At 36.4% G+C, this 26,831-nt stretch overlaps 1 protein-coding gene across 7 annotated transcripts in view; it reads right to left on the reverse strand.

Annotated features, from left to right (window-relative positions):
• LAMA2 (laminin subunit alpha 2) overlaps nt 1–26,831 on the reverse strand; it is a 358,263-nt gene that overhangs the window by 91,793 nt on the left and 239,639 nt on the right. For 6 of the 7 annotated variants that reach the window (XM_064649531.1, XM_064649530.1, XM_064649526.1 and 3 more), the window contains 10 exons: nt 26,138–26,371; nt 22,454–22,597; nt 19,889–20,068; nt 18,949–19,137; nt 18,612–18,850; nt 13,950–14,067; nt 10,714–10,848; nt 9,942–10,066; nt 5,920–6,006; nt 4,857–5,050 (listed from right to left, as the gene is read on the reverse strand). In XM_064649531.1, the coding sequence (XP_064505601.1) occupies nt 4,857–5,050; nt 5,920–6,006; nt 9,942–10,066; nt 10,714–10,848; nt 13,950–14,067; nt 18,612–18,850; nt 18,949–19,137; nt 19,889–20,068; nt 22,454–22,597; nt 26,138–26,371 (1,645 nt within the window). The remainder of the gene's footprint in view (nt 1–4,856; nt 5,051–5,919; nt 6,007–9,941; nt 10,067–10,713; nt 10,849–13,949; nt 14,068–18,611; nt 18,851–18,948; nt 19,138–19,888; nt 20,069–22,453; nt 22,598–26,137; nt 26,372–26,831) is intronic. The other variant, XM_064649525.1, reaches the window with a different exon arrangement.

Consider the following 26,831-nt stretch of genomic DNA (forward strand, 5'->3'; position numbering starts at 1 on the left):
TAGTTCTGACTTTGGAGGGGCTGATATCATGGAGCTATTCACTGTTTTGAAGTGAAAACCTTGATTCCACCAGGACTGGTGGCAAATGTGCTAGACCTGGTATTAAAGGAATCTCATTATATCATTTTCTCCTTTTACCAGTATTGAATATTTAAATTCATAAAGATGAAAGTTTTTTGACTGCAGCATGGCTTAAGGTCTTTTTATTTCCCCCCCCATAAGACTGAGTTAAAGAAAAACTGCTAACAATTTTGATCTGCCTGTGTCATGACTGCTTCCTGTTCGGTCACATCAACTGCTTTACATTCAGGCTTTTGCTTGACCCCAAGGAACATTTGTGACAGATGCATACATCCACAGAAAGGTTTTGTAGTTTGTGTTGCAACAGAGCTCAAAATATTGAAGACCATTTTTTTTTCAAGTCTCCATTGTAGTTATGACAGATACCCTGAAAGCATTCAGAAGGTGAGTTCTGACTTGCCACATAAGATATAGAACCATATAACAATAAAGCCTTGAAGTTCTCACTAGGATTATTTTGTTCCCTAAATACGGCACAGTAGCGATCACAGTCACTGTTCCAATAACATTGCAATTTAGGTTTTTTCATTTTATGTACTACAAACTCTACAATTGAAGCGGAATGTCAAAAGGTATAATAAAAAATACACAAGGGTATTACTATATCTAAGAAAATGCATGATTGCTACAGGCTTGATTCAAAATCTTAGAGAAGATTTGGGAAAACTTTTGTCATATTTGACAGTATACAAGGATTCTGGCAGCATTATTAAAATTAGTTTGCAGCCATCACTATTTTTTTTTTAAATTGGCAACTGACTGTTTCAAAAGAGAAGGGAAAGTGAGCCTACAAAGTGGATTCCTTGAGTCCAACAAGGAAGTATTGATCAGCAGAGTATTATGAATATCTGCACAGGAATACCTAGATGGTCACTTTAGCTGGCCAGATAATCCAGCTACTGTACTGAAATAAAAAAAAAAAAAAAAAGAAAGAAAAAAATTAGAAAAAAATAAATTTTTTAGAGTTTAATTAAAAAAAATTACATTTTTTATGATGTGTAGTAGACCAGACTCTTGTATTACTTATTTTAAAAAAACCACTTTTTGGATATAATTTTTCATTCCCTGATGGCATACTAGAGAAAACAACATTGTTCTGTTCTAAGAATATAATGGGAAGCGAATGCTCTCTGTGCCAAGAACCTGTAATTATCTTACTGTTGTTATTCATCAGTAAGCAAACTCTTCCCCTTTGTACAGTGGCTTTTGAAAAATATATTCACTTTCTATTTTACCAGTAGCTTTCTAAAATATAATATTATAACACAGCATTGAAAAGTGGCATGCACTAAGCAACTGAAAAATGAAGCGTTATGATAAAAGCCAGTAAGAACCTGGTAAAACAGATTTTCAGCTATATCAGAAATAGATCACTTTAGTGAACATGCATGCTTTCTTGCTTTTTTTCCCCCATCTTTTCACTGCAAATCTTCACTTAAAAGTCTTTAGAATATTTGTGATAAGGGCTACGTTAAAAGATAAATGTTATACTTAAAAAACAATGCATTACAATATTTTGGCTAAAATATCTCTCTAATTTGATTTAAATATGCATTATTTGGTTTTCAGGTTATATGGTATGGTGACCTTTTATAGAATTTGCCAAAAAATTTGTTACAGTTACTCTTTGTTAAATATTCAAAATCAAATTTCACTTTCCTAAATATGAACTATAATATACTAACATTGGGCAGCTTAATCACATCATGTCTTATATTATTTACAACTACACCTTTTCAAATGTGGGTTCCTGTGTTTACATCTATATTCTTTAAGTTAGACTACTTTTCCACCTAACTAGGGGTTCCTCAAATTTCTAACAGGTACAATGCTATTGCAGTAGCTGAAATGGGACCACAAAAGAGCAAAAGTAGATACATGCATACGGCTCATTTTAAATATTGAAGGCAAATGGGATTCTGCTCTTGGCATTAATTTTCTGTACATTAAGAGTACTATTTCTATTAAGGTTTCATTACAACTGTAGTCATAAGGGAATTTACTTAGTATTTTGCAATTGGCTGATATATGAAAGTAAAAATATATTGTATACAGGACCAAATTCTCAGCTGCATTAAATTCAGATTGGAACAGCTCAGTGTTCTGAGAGTAAGGAAGGAAAGCTTCGATGTTCCCCAAAAGGTGTTTCTAATGGTTCTTTCACAGCACAGTGACTACTAAAGCACATTAAGGGCTGCAGTAATGAATCCCTACCAATAGCTGCACTTTGAAGCCTGTGACATACTAGGTAGTGCTAACAAAGGTTATTGATCAGCCTTATTTTCTGCTATGTCAAGGGTATTGCACTGCATTAGCAAAGGTACATTTGGAGTAATATGGGAGTCAAGGAACCTTTAAACAAAGGGAAAATCATATGACAAGAGCAAATAGGCATGAAGTGTCTAATGAAATATTTAATTGCAGTTTCTGCAATTTATGACAGGGATATTACTGAAATGGTATCAGTAGTAGCAGCTTAGTTCCTGTGACAGGGGAGATTTAAAGCACCTCCCACATGTTCCTATAGGTGGTTCCTATCTTTATGACTAAAGAAAAGAAATCTTCTCATTTGATCCACATTTCTACCAGTCAAAGGAAATGTCCATATGCAGATGCGATGGACTGCTTTTATGGTGAAAACTGACTACCTAGTTAAAGCAAAAATGTCACTACAGATAGCATAGATACATTTCAACACCTGCACATGAACATGTTGCAGCTAAATCAGAGATTTCAGAGAATCACATATTTAAAAGTAAAAAGGTGGAAAATTTGATTTACCTGCAAACAGCTTTTCCCATTCACAGCATGGATTTTTAACCTTATTATCCACACAGTGAAATAGTCTGATTAACAAATTGGAAAACCATTAGAAATGATAACATGCATTTAGGCTGTTTCATACAATGAAACACTGTCATCCTGGATATCCAAAAGACTTTTCATAATACTGATAAGGTAAAAGACCAAAACCATACTAAGTCATGCCTGAGATTGGAAACATTGGCTAATACTGGAAATAATGAAAGAGCTATTCAGGATATTGAAAAACGAAGTAATTTTCATTTAGATGCCACTCTGGAAAACACAGTCTTTATTTTAAAATTTTCTAGCTGTAATACTTACGGACTTAACTCACAGCTACAATTCTCCTTGAATTCTCCTTGGCATGTAGGCCACAAAATGGAACCCAAACTGCAGTTATTTTGGCAAAGTGACTACTTACTCTACTTGCAGTCATTTTTGTGTAGTTTAAAATAGAGCTTAAGTTCAGAATTAAGTCCTAAACTACATCACACTGCAGGACGTTAAATTTTATTTCCCTTAAGTACACTAAGCTTTGAACTGATGAATCAATGCCATACTGTTAATAATACAGAAATAGAAGCATTTATGTCTATATTCCCCGTAATCTATAATCTCTGTCTGGGATTCGGGACTAATGCAAAAACACTGAACTTAACAGTCACACTTAAAAGCTTAGTTGCTAAGTCCTGATGACTGCCTGAGAGCTGATCACAACCATTAAACTGAGTGAAAAAATGTTCTGCACTGTGTAGTCCTTGGCCCTACATGCCTAATGTCTTCCTCTTCAACCACTCAAAGAAGCCATGCATTTCATTCTTCACTGATATGATGCCTTCACACATTTTTAGCACTTCATTGTTTATTTTTCCAATTTGCTTTTGAAATATTTGCAATTTGTTTTTGCTTTACTACTTGATTTTAATATTAGAGAACTGTACACTTCTGGGTATTGAGGTACAAATGGAACAAATTCTTTGAAGAAGCAAAAAGAAAAAAAAAATAGATGGCATATATTTGCCTTGATGTTACATGTCCCTCACATATACACCTCCCCTTCCATGAAAAAGCTCGAATTAAAGAGAAAACATTTAAACCACTTCATTGTATCTTGCCAATATATTCAAATATGCACAGATTAATAAATATTATATACTGTGGAGTTATTGAAACTATACCTGTATTCTACTTTAAAATGAACAATCATGGCACCGAAGGGGAAAAACAATCACAAAGTTAGTCCTTCAAAAGCTGGGGAGAATGGAGGAGAGGAAAATGCCTTATTTCAGTCAGAGTGTTTTAGAAACATTTTGCTACCTGGTTTTTTTATAAGATATAAACGTACAACATCATGGGATATGAGATTGTAGACTCAAACAAAACACTCTCCAATTGCAAGAAAAACAAATCCAAACAATAACGTTTTGTATCAAAATTGAGCGTAGGACAAAGATACCAATACTGTAAATATAAACTGGTGTGTTAGGCTACTAGTTTTCTGTTTTAAACAAAGGAACTTCTTTGCTCCTGGACATATTGCACTGTCATTCCTTACATCTTTTAAATTTCAATGGGTGGTTGTTGAACCAACATGATAAAGTAAACTTTGATAAAAACTCTCTGTGTGACTCATGGCATAGAGTATTGCAATTGCTGGTTAAACATTTAGGACAACACAAAAAAATTCACTAAGAGCAACAGTGGTGACAACCCTTAGCAAAACTTAACAAACTCAAAAAGAAATCCTTCAAAATTTTGTTGTCAATTAACAATGAGCATATTAAAAAGTATTGGGAGTTTTCCTAACATCTCGAGGCTTGTAAAAAAAAGACCAGATGCCAAAGTAGTAAGAAACCTGGCAGTTATTTTCAAAGACACCCACAAAAGTCATTGTTAAACAAGTAGGTTTGGATTTCTGAAACATGACAAACACAATCAGATGTTATCCAAAATTACATTAGTATACGTACAAATGCATCTCATGCCATCACGCACGTGCCGATGTTCACAGCCAGCACACTTCCACCCCGTGAATCCAGGCTTGCAAGTGCAGTGCCCAGTGACAGCGTCACAGGGGACAGGCAGAGAACCATATGGATCACACTCACATGCCTGGCAGGAGCCTCCTGGAATCTCTGGGTTTCCTGTGTAGCCAGAAGAACATCTAGACATTGCAAATACAAAACAAGATTTGGCCAGCTGAGATGCAGTGCACCACTATGAATACTTGGCAATATTGTAAACAAAATTTAGATGGATATTCATGAACCACTGAAAAAAGATCTTTGGTGCTTCGTGACTAGGGATAAATATTGCAAACTGTCCAACAAACTGATAATAACTTCTAACCAGGACATGGAACAGTCTGGGTGGAGCGGATATGCAAAAGTGATTCCATATCCTTAACAGTTTTCAGTTAAACTTCTATTATACGACAAAAAACCCCCCACTTTCTCCATTATCAATATTTGGCCTATAGACCTAGCCACTTGTATTTGGCATTAGAAGTGAAATCTCCTAGTAGACAATTTTGCTAATTTTGATCATCTCAGTGTTGCTATGGATAGGACAACAAACAGCTGCTCTTTAGGTTATTAATTTGCAATTTGGCATTAATATGTTAATATGTAACTTCCTTTCACAGTCAGTGCCCATGAGGACACAACAGTCACTAGAACAAAAGGCATGAGTGACATCAAGATACACTCTTAGCATGGCATCTAATTTTAGATAAATTTTGTATTTTTTGATTTAACTTCAGAGGCCCATAGGAAAAAACCCCTTACAAATCAAAAAGTAAGATTAGGACAGTATTGGTCATGCCAATAGCACTGACTATCAATTTACAGTAAGTGTACATAAAACTTGCCTATTTTGGCTGAGTTTTAAAAACATGTAAAGTGGAAATAACTTATCCCAAGTGTGTATCTAAACATTAGTAAATACCTGTTTGTAGTATCAAAAATCATTTGCTTCCTTCATGCCTATTCTGCATTTCTTTGTCCCTCTTTCCTCTTTTCCCATTCATCCTACCTTTGACAGTATTGGCCTTCATATCCAGGTGGGCATGCAGTACACCGGTAATCACCAGGTCCTTCAGCAACACAAGTAGGGCTAAAACTAAAACAAAAGCAAATAAAGAATTTTTTCCACTCTATTGCATCATTTCACTTCAGTCAGCTGTGCAGAAGGGCCCCTGGTAAGCTCCACTCAATATAAATGGCAGCATTTTCTTATCTGCTTCTAAAAAGCTGTAGGAGATCCCCCTTTTCTATTAAGAATTTTACGAATGCCTTGGACAATTTGGACAAATGCTCTAAGGGCTGTATCAGAGGGGATGGAGTCAGCAACATCCTATGCTGTAGGCTTGTGTAATAGAATGGTGCTGTTGCTCACTGTGATCAAGAAGAGGAAGTACTGGGAAAAATGTGAAATCAAAGATTAAGAAACTGAGCTAATGAACATCCAGCCTTTCTAGTTGGAGTTATTTTTAGTTCAAATGAAAGGAGATAAACTAGGAAGTATTTACTCAAAGTTAAGAAAAAAAGAGGGGAAAAAGGAACAAAAATCATAGCTGTGTGAATCTTCCAAAAAGGCAGTATCAGATAATCTTCTGAAGGAGATATTGAAGAGAAAAAAATATTCTACAGATTAAAAAAGCCTAAAAAGATATCTCCTTCATGATAAGGGAGGGGTCTTATTCTAATCATAGAAGACACTAGATTATCTTTACTAAGTCACTTTACTAGTCTGTACCTATGGGGATTGTGCAAAGTAGCATTTTGTTGGAATATATGTATTAAGTGTATGCAAAGGCAGTTAAAACAATAAAAAGGGTAGGTAGGGGAAGAGAAAGAGAACTAAATATTAAGATGGTGCAAAACTGTAAAACTCTTCCAGCTCTTTGTAGAAGAACCAGAAAAGCACAGAGGTGGCTAGTGGTGAGCCCAGAGCTCCTTCTTGGTACAGTACAGTCAGCATCCTACTCTGACTTGATTATAATGCATTAAATCAATAGTGCTCGAATAAGTACATAAAATATGCCTTTGAAAAAAATGTAAACAAATCGATCTATTACTCACAGTCTCATTATCCAACACATTTTCAACTCTATAAAAATAGATCCATGCTAGGAAAAATTCACTCTTTCTGTTCTTTTTTTTTTTTTTCCCTAGTTCATCATGTTTGAAGCTGACTGCTGATTGTACAGCAGTATAAACACAGTATTTAAAACTGTAGTGGAGTTTTATACAATTTCATAAATAAAAATAATTGCACTATACCTTTCTTAAATACTATCATGTCAGTCATGACATAGTAAGCTAATGAGATAGCTCATTAGCTATCTGTATTTCACGTAGATTACGATTAATTGACTACCACAGAATAGCTGCTGGTAGAGTTTTTTCCTTAATAGTATCTTGAAGAGCTTGAACTGACCTGCAAAAGATGCAAATCCAAGGTGTGATACTAATTAGGTGTTTCCGCCTAATACTGTAGTTTTATGGAATGGATCTATCCCACTCTATCCATCTACAAGTTAGGCATGTAGTCTAATCCAACTGTTCAGGCATCGTCTATCAGCACTGGAAAGTGGAGATGCACAGACAGGCTTATACACACATTTGAAACATCTCCTTCCCTGCCCTCTCTCCAATGGTGTTTTCCTTCAGTTTTCACTTGGGCGAGATGTACAGTTGTCTGTCCCTGCATTTACTATACAGCTACCAAAGTTGTTGGCTGCAGCTAACAGAAATCTCTTCCGTGACATCTAGAGACTTCTTAGTTAAGTTCTATAAATCACAAACAGTTCTGTTTCTGGACATGCTTCAGATCTGACTCCTAAGAAATTCGATGACCATCTCATGATTAAGTGTATTTTCTAAATTCAAACTATGTACTATTCTCTTATCTCCTATGAAGGTTATGAAACAAAAGAGTTTACTTCTACATGAGCATGACACAAAAGATGTGACAACATCCACGGCCATGCAGGCTATATGGCTGCATGAGGTATGGGCACTTTGCTTGCTCTTCCTCAGGCAGCTCAACAACTTAGGTGTGCCCACAGGACACTTTAAGGGAGCTTATTAAAAAAGGTGGAAAGCAACATTGTACATGGGCAGATAGCGTTGAGACAATGGGGAATGGTTTTAAACTAAAAGGGAGGAGATGTAGATTAGGTGTTAGGAGGACATTCTTTACTCAGAGGGTGGTGAATGAACTGGCTGCCCAGAGAAATGGTGGATGCCCCAATCTCTTGAAGTGTTCAAGGCCAGGATGGATGGGGCTTTGAGCAACTTGGTCTAGCGGAAGGGGGCCCTGCCTATGGCAGGGGGGTTGGAGCTGGATCTTTAAGATCCCTTCCAACCCAAACCATCCTATGATTCTGTGACACATGCACTACCCAGGGTCCACACAGTTTTCACCTGTAGAGCACTTCAGTGACATCCACTTCATGTGTTTTATGTTAGCTTTTAGATAAGATACTGAAATGATCTCTGGAGCACAGTGTGGAGAATATGTCTAAATTCTTGTAGCAAGGTGCCATAACCACTCATGTGAAGAGCCCTCCTCATTTTCTGAACTGACACATGTATTTCTGGGCAACAAAAGATTCCTAAACCCCAGAAAAAAAATAGGATGGGATATTTTCAGCACTTCATACTGCCAGTTAGTAACAGAAAAAGTTTTTTCCAGTGTATTTGCTGATTTACAAAGCTGAAAAGCTTGGTTGATCTTTGCAACTTGAATGTCCTTTTTCATACTAACAGGCCTCAAATCGGGAGGCCAGGAGACACACCATCTATAACGCAGCTGTCTCCTTTGAGAACACACGCAGGATCACCCTTGAGGAGAAAAGGCAACGCAGAAAGGACCGTGTATTGCAGAATACACCATCTAAGGTGTCTTTCTGCTGTGCCTTTTGCAACTGGATATGTCTGTCACGTACTGGCCTCATAAGCCACCAGTGTGCCTGTAGCAAATGTGGATAGAGCCTTCCCAAATCTTCGTTCACGAAGCCTAGCCATGATGATGAGGTAGAACACATAATCAAGTTGTAACATCAAACACTCATGAAATGGGTACAACTCAGGAAAACTTGCATTTAAGACTGCATTATAACTTTCAGAGATAAAAGTTATTTCTTTAAATACCTGAGATTTAAAGTATTCTTAAAAACTCTTTCTGTGAAATGGTCATGATATCTTTAGCTAGTAATGTTTGAGAAAGGATTTCCCTCCTTCAAAATAAACCTGAGACCAATCCAAAATGATAAAATGAAGAAGTAAGAAGAAAAAAAACCCCCAAAATCTCAGCTATACTACTGAAATACTCACTAAAGCATCCTAAAGGCCAGACAAAGCACAGAAAAATGCTTTTACGGAACACTTCCAGCTTTTCAAAAGAACAATCATGAAACACAAACCTTTTCAGAGCAGTATTATAGTAGGATGCCAAATATCATTAAGAGCTTCTCAACAAAACAACAAACAAATCTCAAGTGCTAAAATATCATCTGTTGGGAACACATGCAGAAGAACCACAGAAAGGCTCATTAGCATAACGCAACCAATAAAATTTATGCTGCAATAACTATATTGTTTTTAAATTATTCTATCTTTCACAAATTGCCTAAAACTCATGTAACATTAAATAAGGAATCAATAAATTCCATAGTGAAGTAAGAAAGGCACTGTAACACATTTATACCAACATAAAACATGAGCATAAGACTTTTTGCAGCTCCCTTGTGGCTATATTGTACTTGAATTCTGCTCTAGCTTCATTTATGAGAATACCTTTATAACACACATTCATTATCTTGAGTATTGCATTTTCTAGCACTTATTAATTTATTCATCACAAATTAGCAAGAGAGCAATTTCCCACTTTAAAAGGAGATCAATTAGCAAAAGTAGATAAGAAATTTTTAATATAGCTTCCATGATGCAATTTTCCTGTAGCCATCTGAAAAAAAGGACAGAGTGAGCCCAGAACAAAGCTTTGGTTTGCTGGAAAGGTAATTCCGCATCTTAAGTTTGGTTACTCACTTGTTACTAGAAATGGATAGGGGACAAGCACAAGGCTGGCAGTCATGCGGAGAGCCTTGGACAATGCCATAAAATCCTGGTGCACATCTCTCACAGTGGTGACCAGCAGTATTGTGCTGACAATTCTGCAGAGGAAGGAGACAGAATGAAAGCTGTATTTGATAATTACAAGAAAGCAGACAAAATTTTGTTCCCAGCCTCAGGGATTCAAACTTACTTCAATACATAATTTGTCTCTTCCTGATATGATTCTCAGTGGGAATGTTTGCTTTAAGCATCTATCAAATGCCTGCTGAGTAATATGTGGGCTTAAAAGAAGAAAGAATAGAGGTCTGCAGCTAGCCAGATGTATCCTACAGAATTTCTTATCCCATTCATCCTTTCTTCATTCCTTTGTTCCAGCCATTGAAGAACGAGAAATAATTAAAATTCAATCTTACTGTATCAGGTCACATGTATTACTGCTTAAAAGTGCAGCATTGTGCTTACTGTACATCACATGGTACATTGCTTCTTCAGTTTGCAGGTGTATAGTTTTTTTTTTTACACAAATAGTAATTCAGGGGGAAAAGGCACTGCTTAGTCTGAAATTTAGAAAATCAGAGTGGAAAACTTTAAAAGTTTTCTTTTATAAATCTCCCTTAACTTTGACACTTAAGCTATTTAAAAAAAATTAGATTAAAATATCATCCTCTGTCTTTTTAGACCAGTTATACAAGTTATGAATTTTACATTACAATTAACCTGGTGCTTAAGTTCAGAAGCATAATACCTGACAAATTGACGTTTCAGAGTCACACATAGTACTGTGTCCATGACACTGACATACAACACAGGTGCCCAAGGACTGAGCAGATGTCCTTCCCACAGGTGGAGATGGAAGCCTGTAAAATCCTGGAGAGCATGACTGCAATAAAAAAAGATGCAGAAGAAAACAGATCATTACAGAGTGGACTGGGTAGGGGAGCATTGCAAGCTCATCTTTCCAATCACCAGGTTTTACAAGCTGTGAAAAGAACCTGACAGGTTTCCAGCTGTGTTACAAACAATATACAGTACTTTACAGATAACAAGAGCCAACTCTAATTGGACACAGGGCTGAAAAATCCCAGGAGCACTCCACTGGCACCAGGCTTTTACCCTACAGCTTGAGAGATCTTTTATTCAGATGCACAACACCTTTCTGTTCTCACTGTGCACTACCTTCATTTCTTCAGAAAAAGGTTTGTTTTCAAAATAATTTTTTTTGCATGGATTGTGGAGAGTAAGCATGATGATTCTGTTTCCTTCATCCTTGCTAAGTTTTTCAGGTTTGACAAGCTAGTATCTGCCTACAGACTATCTGATGGATAACAAGCAAAAGCCAAATGATAACAAACAAGAATATGGCTGCATTATTTATAGCTATATAATTTAAAGACCATAAAAGTACAGAATTCAAAATGTTAAAGGTTTTCCATGTCTTGAGACTATCAGCCCCAAACCAAGTTTATCAATCACTCTCTCCTCTACCACAGCTGGGCAATAAAATTCTGAGAACAAAATTACTAGCAAATTACTAGCAAAGCTGACACATGCAAAATCAAACACTTGATCTTTATTTCAGGCTTATTACTCAATTCTGTGAAAGTCGCCATATAGCTCTCAGAAAGCATACAGCTATGGCTGCAAAAAAACACAAACAGGAACATTTTGACAGCTGAGACTATTAGGAGTAAGAGCCTACAGAGAAGTCACTTGTCCCGTGTATAAATTCCACCACCTATTGGTGCCAGGAGACTGTGAAGGCTGTCTGATGAGGTAATTTCCTACTGTTGACCACAATTTCTGCTTTTTGGAGAGAATGGGAATAGTACACTTTTCACACAGCAATAAAATGGATGCAAAATAAAACAAAGGAGAATCTGGAGTAAGTAACTTTTCGTGACAAAAAGCAGGAACCTTTAGAGAAGCACTAGCTGACATGCTAGATTTATTCACACACCCCCACTCTGACAGTTTTATAATTATTGCCAAACCCTCCAGGTGCCTAAGTTATGGAAAAAGCATAAACACAATTATTTTCTTTAGAATCACAAAGAAAGAAATCTAACTCACTTCTGCTTTTCCCCTTTTATTTTGACTTAGACTACATTAAGTTCCCTGAAGCATAGAAACAGTCTATCTGCTTTTTCATGGTTTGTGAAGAATTCTAATTTAGATAAATAATCCCAAATGAAAGTAATTCTGTTTCTTACTACAATTTCCAGGGTTTTTTTCTCCCTCTCTATCCCCACAAGAGTCCTTGTCCAAACATGGTACAAAACACACCGTTACAAGTTCTGAGTGACTTTAAAATCAAGGTATAAATATATGGTACATCCTCAAACAAAACTAATATCTGGGTTTTTTTTTTCTGATGTCATTAACACTCTTCTCACCTATTTTGATCAAAGCATTTCTCGGATGAAATGAGACACAGACAAAAGATAGACTACATTTTTAATTACTAGTTTGGAAGTTTTTCAGAACTAGCCATAAGGAAAACTCTTACCACTGCTTTTTCAGCATACAAACAGATTAAAGAAAAAAAATAGAGGAGGGTAGATATAAATGTCACTTCTAATAAAAAATGCTATGCACATAGTCTTCAAAATGCAATTATACAGATAGAGCATATACCCTGTTAGCATTTGCTTAAAAAATGCCAGGGTATCAGACGCTTTTTTTTCCTTCTAAAATGAAATAAACCTTCACAGAACACACCATAACCTTCACTGAGCACACTAAAAATAAACTAAGTTATGAGCATGTGAAGATCACACAATTAAGTATGAAGTATGAAGGTTGCAATTGAGACATTTATTGCAGCCCCTGGTGGGTGTGAATTAAAATAAAGTTCTAATTACATTATCATATATTTTTCTTCAAAAATTCAATTTGCTACAGTAATTAAAAAAAATCTGTAGTTATAAATATTGGAGCCAATTAATTTCTCATGCATTTACACAAATTCAGGTGTATGCTCTTACTGAAACAGTGTGTAAAGAAAAATACTTCACTTGCTTCCTTCCACACATTTCCTATGAACTCACAGTTCCTGTTGACTCTTGCTGCATAACACAATTGTGTATAATGTCTGAAGGGAGGAGAGTTCTTACAGATAACAAGGCATCATTCCCTTGATTTATTTACTTCAATTTTTCTCCCGCTGCTAGTTTGGGGGAACCTTTACAAGATCCCCATTTAGTCAGGGTGTCCGAGGCATTTGCAGAATACTCGAGGTGTTGCTCCTGCTACCTCTACCTAGCAATTGCAACCAATACATTTGGAATTGCTAGAGCTGCTTAAAAATGAAAACATGGTGTTTTGCACACAGAAAGACTGGAAGTCTCATCCTCCAGAGACAGACAGTCAAAAATATTAACTTCTATTCTGCAGCCAATGCAGAACATCTTAAACACTTTCTCTGGTATCTATCATAAAATACATTTTGCAAAAATGTATTAGTTAGCTGATTTTCTATAAAACTTGGGTACTTTTGAAATATGTTGTCATCCACATGAAAATATTTACATAAGTAAAAAAATAAATATGGTGCATGTATAAGGCACACCGAGCTCACCGAGTTGAACAGCATTTTCTCCCAGCATTCAGTGAGTTAGAAATTTACTACTGCAATGGTATTATACCTTATCTGTTCAAAAAGGCTTGATCTGTCAGCCTTGATCTGCCAGTCACACAATTCAGCCTCAGAGATGCTGTCCTACTAAAACTCACTTTCCTTTATACTATTTGAGTCATCACCATGGTTTCAGTAGCATATTTGCCTACAGCAAAAAAAAAAAAAAAAAAGTGCCTAAATTCCTTGTGAGAGAAATACCTGAGAGAGTAAGTAAGTAAGTAAGTAAGTTGAGAGAGTTGTTGCCAGTTAAATGAATTCACACTCTAATTACTTTTCACATGTTACCAATGAATGGACCAGCCAAGGTACAAAGACTTTTACTGGGAGTTAGGTTAGTACTGTACCTCACAAGACAAACCGGAATAACCCAATGGGCAGTCACATTTCTCTATCAGGTAAGCCTGAGGAGTCATCCCAGACACAGTGCCACCTTCAGCAACTTCCAGCGTGATCTCAGAAATCCTGAAAAAGAGGAGTAAATATCTCTAATGAGATTAGTCAAGCACTAACTCAAACACAGCTAGTTCATAGCTAGCATGGGAGAAAATAGTCTTATTTGGCTGTTTGTAGGATTCTTGATCTACAGGAGACAACACTGCTTTTTGCATCTGCTAAGGAAACTACAAAGTTAACACCACCTCTGGTCTCAATTTCCATTTTTAGGCAATAGTATAACTAACTAGCTATCCAGTTTGATTCTATTGCTTTTTTTTAATCTCTTTTCAGGCAAACTACTAACAAAAGTTCATATCTGATTCTTCATTTGGAGGGACTCATTAAGAAACTGAAGTTACATACTAAATGCAGTTCCAATTCATGACTCTCAGGGGTACGGCAATAAAATTGTTCACTAAATGAGCTTGTAATGAGGCAACTATTTAAAAAAATAAAATAAAATCTATCCTCAGCAACTAAAGCAACCTAACAAGCTGTAAAACAGACTTCAAAGATATTGGACATTTGCCTTTTTAGCAGGAATTTTAAGATCTGTAGCCAGATATCCTTTTTTTTTTTCTTTAGGATTATTCAGACCTATAAAAAACAATTCAAAGCAAACACGAAATCCTACTACAGAAACATCTTCTAGTATCAGAAAGGGATATGTTTTAACTTTCTAAGCATTTGTTCGATTGTATAAATAATAATATCCTCGCCTCCCAACCACTCTTTGTCTTTCCAGCATGAATGCTGTCCTGAAAAATAGGACATCACAGACAAAGGTAACTAATATAACATCTAATGAAATACACTTAATCCTAATGCACCCCAATGCTGTACTTTCAGCTTACCTCTTTATTTTGGGGGTTTGTTAGCTTGTTTAAATGAATGCTATGATCTGGAACACCTATTGCCTCTGAGAAATGAAAAGGGCAGAACAGTGTAAATTTTAAAGCTTCAAATATAATGCCAAGATAAGATAAAATGTCAAAGATCATCTGACTAACTAGCTGAATAAATGTCAATAATGCAGCTAGAGTCTATTCATTAAGTGTCTGAGCACAGGGCTAATGGAGAGGAGCTCACAGAACTGCTCATCTCCTTCTTATGCTTACAGTCTGTTCATCTACTCCCAAATCTTGATTACTGAGTGACTCAGTGACAGTCTTCTGCTCATTGGCATATAGGCACCAATGTCAGGATGAATATAGGAAAAGCAAATGCCCACTACTGAACTAGATGAGAGTTTTGTGATTGAGCTTACATGACTAGACCCATACTTCTTGATACCTTGTGTCAAAATAAAAATCCCAAGTCAATCTAGTATCTGTGCTCTCTTGTTATTACCTAAAGAAAGGGGTTCAGTGGAGCAGGGAAACTGAACAAAAAAAAAAACCCAAGAAAACAAAGCCAGGTCAAAACAGAAGACTGAAAATAAAGAGGGCAAAACCATTCAGATCTGATGTGTCGATGTAAGCTTACATTGAAATCTCTGTACATTTAATGGGGGGGAAAAATGAAATCTGCTCCCCTATCAAGGCTGAGGCAAGGTTGAGAAATTTTTGTTTACTGTCAAAAAGCTGTATTTACATAACAATACATTCTAGGACCACAAACCTACCTGTTGTTTGTGTGAAAATGTTACTTAAGGAAGGTCTGGCTTGGCTGATTTTTGGAAACTGTCTGTGTATTAGGCAGCAGTCAAACAACTGTTACCTGATCACTGTCAGAAATATTGAAATAATTCCCAGTCAAATTGAAAGCATACTTCCAATACAAATGAATTGATTATCACAGCCCAGCTGCAACCCAAAATCTAATAAAAGCAATGTTTCCATTTAGAGTGGTGAATGTGAAAATGAGGGCAACAAAATGAACAATACTGGAGAAAAATGTTTGGGTTTGGATTCTGAGCAGAAACCTCTAAATCACTACCAATGCTGCAGCTTTGAAGCTGTAACATTAGCATTGCTGCTAAACTCTATAGCTAATACAGTGCTAACACTAGAACTAAGCTATTTTTATGTTTCCTGTTGCTGCTGCTACTTTGACTTCTTATTTTAAAATGTTTTTCCTGGTATTTCTCACTTACCTGCAGTTTTTAAACTTTCCAATTGAAATTAAAGCACTATTAAAAACCTAAAAAAAATATAAAACCACTTCATATATATATTTTCCTCCTCCCATCCACAGTTCCTTTTGCTTTATACTTTCCTACTATGCAGTCAGGTAGAAAGAGAAGCTTTGTTAGTTTACTACAAGCTTCCTTATTTGGAAAGCACAACACACTCTATTTAAACAAACGTTATAAGTAACTTAATTCAAACATATATTTAAATTTGAGCATATTGTCCTTTAGACAGTCTCAGCTTATTTTTAATAAAAGCCTTCAATCGTTACGCAAGGTAATATTCCACTAACCTTTAAAAACATTCTGGGGGATTTATTTTTAGTCTTTTCTAAAACTTTCACTGAAATCATTCAAACTACTAACTTGAAAAAAATAATAATGTGTTCCTGCTATATTCTACTTAAAGTCTCAGATGCCATGTGGTAAATGCTTTGTAACTAGGCCATAAAAATCTATTGTAACATAACCGCCTTCAAGATCAAATACGGTATTATATGCAAAGTTATGCCTTCAGAAGGAGAGTTACCAGAAAGACCAGATGAACTCTTTTCTAAGTCCTGCTGTCATAAAATGTCACATTCTTAAGTGTCATGCTATAAAAATATATTCTAGTTCTTTAACTGACACTTTGCAAACCTGCCCTGAAGTCTTCCCCTGTTCTGATATATGCCTCCTTACTCTGTAGTCCTGATTACAATTCAGGTCTAATTCAGTCACAATAGTCACACATATCCCAGAACAAATCCAGGAGCTTTGCTTTCATACATTTCCTTGATGCTTGAGCTGAGATAGTATTCAATTTTTGTTTCCACAGCTGGACTAGAATACGTACAGCGTAAAGGTAAGGGAAGGGAGAGACATAAAACATGAATATACTTCTCAAATTTTCAAGTTGCAGTGGAGTTACCTTCATAACTCTTTTCATGGGAACCCCCCTGTGCTTGTAATACAATATCCTACATGGACTGTGCCAAAAATAAATGAAACCAATGTAAAATATTTATGGCATGTGTTAATATTTAGCATCTAGCCAGCACAAGCTGCATGAATACTTTTCAGTAAAATATATACTTTAAATAGAGATAATAGCAGAAACAACAATTACGTTTTCTGTCACAAGATACTGCAAAGTTGCATGTGTATCTTCCCCTACTATTCACCCTTAAAGTCCAAAAGCAAGGCTCTTACAGACGTATCTGTAATCTAAAAATCTGGAAGTAATTTTAGTCTATCGCTTTTATGACAGAATCATAAAAAGGACCTCTGGAGACTTTTGGAGTTTATCTCTGATCATTCCCATGTCTTTGCTAATAAATTTTGCTTGCAAAGGATATTGTGAATTCATTATTAAAACCTTTTTGCAATAGTCTATATAATCTGTTCTACAACGTCTTTACCCCGACGAGTTTTTCTTTCATGTCTAATGTGAATCTTTTCTGCTGAAGTTTAAGTTCATTTTCGTTTTTGACTTTCCCACCATGGCAACAAAGAATACATTCTTCTCTTTCTCTCTGTGACATTTTAAGCATCTTAAGGCAATTTCTAGTTTCTAAACATGTCTGGTTCTTTACATCTTTTCTCACAGGTCATGTTTTTAAACCTGTGATGATGTTCACTGATATCCTGTGAACACTTTAATAACTTTTTCTTGAATTCCATTAACCGGAACTTGATGCTTAGGCTTTATTAGTGTTGGGGGAAGTAAAAGAGGTTGTGGGGTTTTTTTCATTTTGCAGGCCATATTTGTTTATGCATGGAGATAGAATATTAGGATTTCTTAACAAAAATATCGTTACTGAATCACGTTCACCTGGTGATCTGTTGTAAACAGCAGACTCCTCTTCAAAGAATAGGCAACTAAGCAGTTGTTCCTTGTTTGTTGAATTGACTGCTACTTTCAGTGTAAAACTTATAACTGACCTTTAGATTGCAGCAGATTTTTGTACTGCTCCAGTCATCTTGATGTCTGATGTCCACTCCAAATATATTTTTATTTCCTCATATAAATAACTAATAGACTGAATAGAAGATGTTGAGTATATTTGACCCAAACATATTCTATTTCCCACTCGCAGGAGAAAAATCCTTTGTATACTAACACTTTTATTTAATTACAGCATCATATATTCATAAAATAGACATTTATTCAAAAAATATCCTGAATTTGTTTCAGAATGTGTGTGCTACATGTGTTTTCTGCTGTAGGAACCTGAAAATAGAGATTTCATTTGCCTGTTGTGATTTAAATTTTCTGTTGAATTAAACTTCCCTCTCCTGTGTCTTCTGCTATGCTGAACACTAACTCCTTCTGTTCCTTCTTCTCAGCAATGGCTTATAGCTGATGTTATGAATACAAATTCTGTTGGGAATAGCTGGGAGGTCTACAAGGTTATCTGTGACTACTGCACTATTTCAGACCACTGCATGAAACAGTTACCTGCTCTGCCTCATGATATTGCCATGAGTCGCCTTAATAAGAATATAATGAACATCATACAACACATTCATGAAGTCTTCCCGGGATACAGCTCTACTTGGTCTTGAGTCATCTCCATAAGGCTTCCAGGTAAAATCTGTCTGAGACATTGTCCTGTTGATACCTGAGTCATCATGATAATATTCCCAGGGCACAGTATTTCTGACTCTTTGGTCATCACCGTAATATTCCCATTCATGCTGAAAGACAGAAATGCAAAACCAGGTTATTAACAGTATTCAAAAGAGCAGGGTGCTTCAGCTTTGGAGTAAAAAAAGCAGATGGAAATGTGATTTACCTCTGTCATCTCTATCTCATGCCTTGTTAGCTGCCCAATCAGAGGGGCAGCCATGTGCCGGACAATAATTCTTGTATGAGTAGGAGGCCCACCTCTTATGATGACTTGTGGATAGTAAGTAGTAAAACCTGTCTCTTCTCGTGCTTCAAAGTAGATGGCATATTTCAGTTTCCCTCCATAAGCAGTCAGCTAAGAATGCATAAAAAGAAATCTTAATTTTCAGTTATATAGAAATAAATTCTTGGGAAGGAGCTAGATGCACTCTGCACCCATGTGCAGCCTGATGAATGCATACGTGGTAAAAAATAGCAATACAAACTCGTGGAGATATCTGGGAAAAAGGGCTGTGTTCAAAAACACTCATCAACAATTTGTTATTGTACTACACTAAAAACAATATGTTATCTATTTCTTTACATGTGCTTTGGTGTTCCCCAAAATTTGTGTTTAAGGAAAGAAACGTCTAAACCTTCCCAAGCCAAACCAAGAAATACAAAAAGTGCAAAATAAATCATCACAGAGGTGCATAACAATATCCAAAAGGAGGGTTATTTCAATCATTTTCTCCTATGTAACTTAAAAAGGTCAGACATTTTTGGTTTAAAATTGAGATAAACAAAAAATTGCAAGAGAAGTATATTAAATTTTATGCAGCTTATTTTTTCAAATAACATTTTTATGAGAAAATCTATCCTGTGGAAAAATATTACATATTAATATCCGTAAATATCTATGTTAAATATTGTTCATGGTACTTTATGAATTTCCATGATAACCGAGCAAATAATTTTTAATAATGGAATAGCATTTATTTTCTTTTGAAGTACCTTTCACTGTGTGATGACATGCTCATTGGAAGGGAAAAAAGGCACTGTAAAATAGAAATATAACACTAAAAAAGAGAAATCGATGTCAGTATTCCGTGGAATTTTAGTTTTACCTTTTGTCCCTCAAACTGCTCTGGAAGTCTCCAGTAAACAGGTTCTGACCGAAGATCCTGCATCGCCTGTTCTATATTTGCTACTATTTCAGGAGGCTGGAATGCAATCCCTGAAAGAGTGCTGCGCTGAAGTTTTTCATCCACCAGTGGCAGAATCATTTGCTCTGGCTTCAAGGTCACCTATGCATAATCAAAAAAATTGAGAAGAAAATTAACTCTATTTTCCTGCATGAATTGTTAGTCTTTAAATTCTACTTCTTTAAAAAATTATTTCTATGTAATTTCATTTCACATCATGAGCAATTTGTCACAAAGCAGTCTTGCTACTCCTTCAGGTGTAAACAGTGCTAATAATGACTTTCCTCTTGAGCCTTTTGCACCTTGTCCTCATGTTAACAAAAAATGTAGTAGCACTGGTTAAAATAGTTCAAGCAACAAGTGATTCCATGAATTTTATCAGAGTGATTTTCAAAGTCCTGTTTCAGTCTCCGGCCTCTTCTGTTCAGTCTGTGAGGACGTACCTTACAAAGAAGCATAGTTCTCACCACCACTCATCATACATCACTGGGGCTGTGGAACACAGTGCCTGATCCCTTGACAGTTCTATGCAATATTCAAGGCTAAACATTTTCCAGGCAATATGCAAAGAGTGAGGGCTCAATGAGGGTTTCTGTAACTCTAAATTCAGATTTAATGAAAAATACAAGGATACCACTTAGATGTTTATAATTATCTTAGACTTGTTGACAGTCTCAATAGCATTTTATTGAAATCATTATTATGATCAAAAACTGTAATAAGAGTCTTAGTAATTCTGCGCCAACGGAAGTATCACAGGGAGTGTGTGAACAGATGCAAAAGACTGGTGTCAAAATTGCTTCTCCCAGAGATTGAAGTAAACAAAGAAAACAAATGCAGAGTCATATCTCTAACAGTCATCCCATCAACAAGCTGGTCATGAGATAGGAGCCAGACAATGAGGAATCAGCTAAATCCTGTACTGTACTTCCAGTATCCTGGTATTTCCATTTACTGCAGCATCTATGGACTGATCAGACATGGAAGCATTCCTAACATTGCTAGCCTTAAGTGAGATTTACTGAGCTCCTAGAATAACTGTATTTTACTGTTTAATACTTTAGACATCAAGAAAGGGGTCAACACATTTGAATTTCAGATTAGCCATGCCTTATTGTCATATAAGAGAGGATTTGCTTGTTTAAAACAATTGTAATGCCATTTGAAGCACCTGAAAGTATCTGAAATAGCCACTATCAGTTGGCAGAACACAGAACACCAAAACTAGATGACATATAATCATACTTTCCTTTAGATATGAGCTCAAATATGAAAGGAAGTTAATCAAGAGAAACAAAATAATCAGGAGGTTTAAACTGTTTATGGTTTGTGCTCCCACAAAGGTCAAAGCACAATTATCCAGAATTGCTGCTGTCATGGAACTTGATTAAATTTTATAACTTGCCAGTCCTCTACAGCCTTCCATCTCCAGTCTAGCAGCGTATGAGGGGCAAAACAGAAATAATGAGAACTGGGTCAGATCATAATAAATCACTTCATCCGCTGGGAAGGCAAAGAGGTGCTACTGGATTGAACAATGAAGGGGAGAATAAGTTGTATTCATATTACGTTAAGCAAGAAACATTATCTAGATTTCAGCCTAAAGTTTCCTTATCCAACTGATGTTTGTACTTGACAAGTCTGAGGCTTTGGCTGATTTGCATTTGGCAGACATTCCTTCTATGGCCAACATGCTTTCGAGCAGAGATATGACTGACCATACCTGGGGACAGAACTAATCTTTTTCCATTAGAAATCATTCCTCCAGAATGTAACTGAGGAGCTGGCACAGCAGTGACAAGACAGCAGCAGTCTCAACGTGTGTTTTGTGCTTGTTGTACAGATAAATGGAGACATCCAGTCTGCCTTATTTGTCAGTGCCACATAGGCCTCAAGGCCCTCTTCCACAAACAAGTGGAGAGCTCTTTGTTTGCTTTGATTCCATTCTTGAATTTAAATGCAGCTTCAATAAGCTTTTTTTTTTTAAATTAAAAAAAAAAAACAAACAAAAAACAAACAAAAAAAAACCCCAACGAAACAAAACCCAACAACATTAAAACAGCAAAACCAACAATGAAAATAAACAGATTAATTGAACTATTGGAAATTTATGCTGGACAACAAGCATCTGTGACCCTTGAATACACCTGGGTAAACCATGTATCATGTACCAGGGATTATGTTGCAATGCATTGTACTGCATAATTTCGCCAGCGACTAGCTTGCCCTTTCTTGGGGCTTAATAGCTTCACTTTGGCTTGACATCAGCTATCCTATCACTCATTTTATTATCTACTTATTTACTTTTAATGTCTTGACCCTGATTGTCTAATGGAACATACCACTCTCACCACTTCTCAAAGTATAAAGAGGAAAATGATTGCTTAAATGTTTGGCCATTTTCTAGCTACCTCTCAGTGCCTGACTAAAAGATGCCAGCAGGAAACAACATTATCGCATTACATGGCTCAGCAGTTCCCTACTCACCCACATACGGATCAGCCCCCTTGCTTCACTGCACCGTGTAGTCAGGCCAAAGCAATAGCAACTGCTGCAGCCAAGTGGGTTTCTGGCAGAGAGACCAAATGTACCAGACTTGCACCTGTCACAGTGGATACCTTCCACATTAACCTGGAAGAGAGAGAATGTTTAAAAAAGGGGGGAAAAAAAAGGGGAAAAAAAGCAGCAAATTTTATTTTAAGGTAGCAACAGAAAAAGAAAATCAGGCAGTGATGACAATAACAGGGTGCAGAAGGAAATAATAATAAGGGTTAGGAAATAATCAAGGAACTTTCCAGTTTCTTATCACATGTGTATGTAAACATATGTAATTAATGTAATTAAGGCATTTGCATTTGTATCCACTGAGTAGCTCTGAGCAATGGATGCTGGCTTCACACTGACATTTGTAACCACAGAAAAATTAAATGGCACTTTGGACATGACATACTCAATAACTGATAGATAAGACAAGAAAAATAAGTTGTTCTGAAATTGCCTGTGTTAATCAAGCCTTCTTAATAGGAATTACCATTGACATGTTCAGATATTTAAGGTACAGCACTAAATGTTCTTGCTGAGAAATGTATTTTAATGGAAATTCTGTAGAGAAAAGCTTTCCCCTCTTCATGATTGTTTTCCACATCATTGAACAGTATTAACAAGGCTGAAATGTTTCACTGTTGTAATGTCAATGCTTTCATTTTCATTTTTCAATTAGTCCAAATAAAAAGTTATTCTAGATAGGGGAGATACGCAATAATTTATGCAGAGCCTTTTAAAACCATTTTCATACCAAGACCAAGGCATTTAAAAAGAAAAAAAAAAATCACCAATATGAAAGTACTGGTTGGCTTTTCCCCCCCACACACCTTTTTTTTTCTCTTGAGAGTAATGTGAAGAAGACAATCTAAAAAACAAACTTTCCAAAGCTTATACAGGAAACCAACATTATCCCTCAGGATTTACCATTTTTAACCCTCATTTCCACATGTCAACCAATGTGCCTACACTGTATTTAGCTTAAATTTTGCTGCTTTTTATCAGGGCTGACAATGAGGCTCCTGAGCCTTTGAAAGCTCATTTGTGCAGCTGTAACAGCAGATTAAAATGGGAATGATTATCATTTTCTAAAAGTCTAGTTTCTTCAATATATAACTCTTTCAAAAAAGTTATACAAAATGTTAACCAATGCTAGATTTAAATTTAACCTTAGACATAAACTCCGAGGAAAAAACACTGACTTCATTCAGTATTATTCGTCCATTTTCTGTCATAAAAGGTGATTTTTACTTGCTTTGAATTTTGTTTCATGTCAATTTCAGTTCCTTATCATTAATCATCAGCTAAATATATACTGTTCATTTGCACTCACAGAAACTATATTAGCCTTAAAAGAATCAACAAAGAAACACTTCAATTTAAAAATACCATCAACCTCCCTTCTTTCTACTTGGTGCTTACAGGAGCTACAAGAGAGATGATGAACCAGAGAAGTTGTGGGGTCTCCTCTGGAGATATTCAAAAGTCATCTGGACACAATCCTGAGTAACATGCTCTAGCAGACCCTGGTTGAGCAGGGAGGTTGGACTAGATGACCTTCACTGGTCCCTTCCAATCTGACACATTTTGTGATTCTGTGACATACTGGACCTAATCCAGAAATGGGGCACCAAGACGGTTAGAGGGGCTGGAGCTTATCATGTATCCTGAGAGGCTGAAAGAATTGAGATACTTCAATTTCTCCATTTCAGAGGTTGACACAGGGCAAATAGCAGAGTTTTACTAAGACAGTCCATGTGATCAAATCACTTCAATTTTGTTATGGTCTCACCATCAAATGAATCAGTATTTGTGAAATAGAGCACAATAGATATCTTCTGTTCAAATATACCAGAAAAATGGGAGGGTAGTCAAGCAGTTTGCAGAGAGGTTGTGAAATCCCTCTCCATCCTTGGAATTACTGCCTCAGCAACGTCTTTCAAAACAGGCACTGGACTAGGTGACCTCAATAGGTGACTTCCAACTTATTTTGTTCTACAGCTCTTCCACTGAGTCTTTAAACTCAGAATTAAGTGACTGGTGCCCATTTAACAAAACGATTACCTGGCAATTCAACAATCTAAATTAATTCTTCCATTTTACTAGCTCTTTGTGTCAATACAGACCTAAAGAAGGAAAATGAATCAAAGTCACAGAAGGAATCTCTAGAGGTCACTTTCAAAAGCCTCCTCCTTGAAGTGAGACTATCACCAATATTGGATCAGGTTACCCACACCTCTTTCTAGTCAGTTCTTGAAAATCTCCAAGAATGGGTATTTCACAATGTTTCTGGACAATCTCTTCCGATGCTGCATAACCCTGATTTTTTTTTCTAATGTCCAACTCAAAATTCCCAAGCTGCCATTTGCAGCTGCCATCCCTTGTTACATCTTTTGTCACCATAAAAAAAGGACTTGACTCCATCAAGTACTCTTTGAAGTGGCTATAGGCTGCAATTGCATTTCCTCTTATTAGCCTCTTTTTTCAGGCTAAGAGAGTCCAGCTCTCAGTAGATCCTCATGGATCATCTACTGTAAGACTCTTTATAGCCCTTCTCTGGATCCTCTCCAATTTTTCAACAATGCTTTTGAATCAGGTCCTAAAACTGGACACCATTTCCAAGTGCAGTCTTACCAACACTGAGTAAAGAGTAGAGCATGGAGTAGATAAAGACTTTTCTCTGCTGGTCATTCTCTTTGTGATGCTGTACCTTGCAGCTGCATTGTCCGGTATGCTCAACGCATCCAGCTCTGTAGGCAGGACTTACAAGGAGAGTATAGGGTTGGTTAATATTGTGCTTTTCAGCAGAATTACCACTCAGGCTTTTTCCTTCAATTCATGATCTTTCCATTTTCCCAGTCATCAAGCTTTTCAAGTATCCTCTAGACTATAATTCTACCGTTCAGCATGTCAACCTTCTACCTCTTTCAAATCAGCAATATTCTCAAATGTGCTAATCATGAATTCTGTCATCTGTGGTGCTGATGAAGGTATTGGCTTGGGGATACTCTGCTTGCTGGCTACCAACTGCATGTCAAACCATCGATTATTGCCCTTTAAGCCATCAATCCAGTCAATTTTCAAACCACCTAAGTGTGCTGTTCTTCCAAGAACAATTCCAAATAAGAATGCTGTGGATGGTGATGCCAAAAGTCTTTGCGTTAGTGATCCTGAACTAGATGCAGTCTACTCAGAAGGGGTACTACTGCAATGAATTCTACTAATGAAATTATAAATATTGACTCCCTCTTAGACAATGTACTTTGAACTAGCACTGTAGCATGCTGTGATTACTGATGTGTTTGCTTTTATTTTGCCCAATATCTGAAAAAGAAATGTATTATGGGGATAAACTGGCAGCAGTTCTCTAAGAACAGAAAGAAATTCAAACTATGAAAAAAGCTCAAGAGGATGCTATCCTGGCAAGTGTCTGTATGTGAAAAAGCAACTGACAAGCACTTAAGTCTTTCCTTGTGTTGGGCTCCTCCCACAGCAGTTAGCAAATGCACTATGAAAACCAAGGAGATTTGTCTGCATGTGTAGCTGGAATAAGTAAGTACAAAGGTTAATAAATTTTGGAATACACTTCTCAGCAGCTATAAAATCAGTTTACAACCTTCATTGCCTTACTTTGCAGCTGCATTGGCCAGTATGATCAATGCATGAGCACTTCCCCTCTGTATCACAGCTCTGTGGATCAGTCCCAGCTGGAAAGCACTGACAAGCAACGCAATGTGGATAATTCCAGTAGCCCAACCTGCACTCAGTGCATTTATCCCCAGAGAATTCAGGGCGGCAGAAGCAACAGCCTGTATTTAAGTCACACTGAGAACTTAGAGCTCCAACAAGGCTGCAGTCACAGGGCTAAAAAAGAGAGAAACAAGGAGACAATTGTAATTTTGCTCTGAAAAAAAAAAACAACCCTAAAACAAAACAAAACAAAAAACCCCCCAAAACCAATCAAAACCAAAACCCAACCAAAAAGTAATTCATCTCTTTCAAGTATCTGTAAATAAAGTACAGCAATGAATTACCACTGTCTAAAAGTAACACATCTAAATTATAAGGATAGTAGTTTATTTTTACTCAACAAGGGTCAAGCATATACACTAAATACATTTACAGTACCAGTGGGTTTTTTCCACCAGTTTTTTTTCAACATATATGACTTATCACTGATAAGTTAGGCAGTGAAAACAAATAAATCTAAAAGTGTCAAGGACATTAGGATACTTCAGGGACAAAATTAACTTGCAAACTACAAACACTCCCTAAAAAGTATTTTGTATGTAAATTGTTTGTAGGCATGTTCAGACCACTTTCC

This window comes from Pseudopipra pipra, chromosome 3 (genome assembly GCF_036250125.1).
Source record: "Pseudopipra pipra isolate bDixPip1 chromosome 3, bDixPip1.hap1, whole genome shotgun sequence".
NCBI lineage: Eukaryota > Metazoa > Chordata > Aves > Passeriformes > Pipridae > Pseudopipra > Pseudopipra pipra.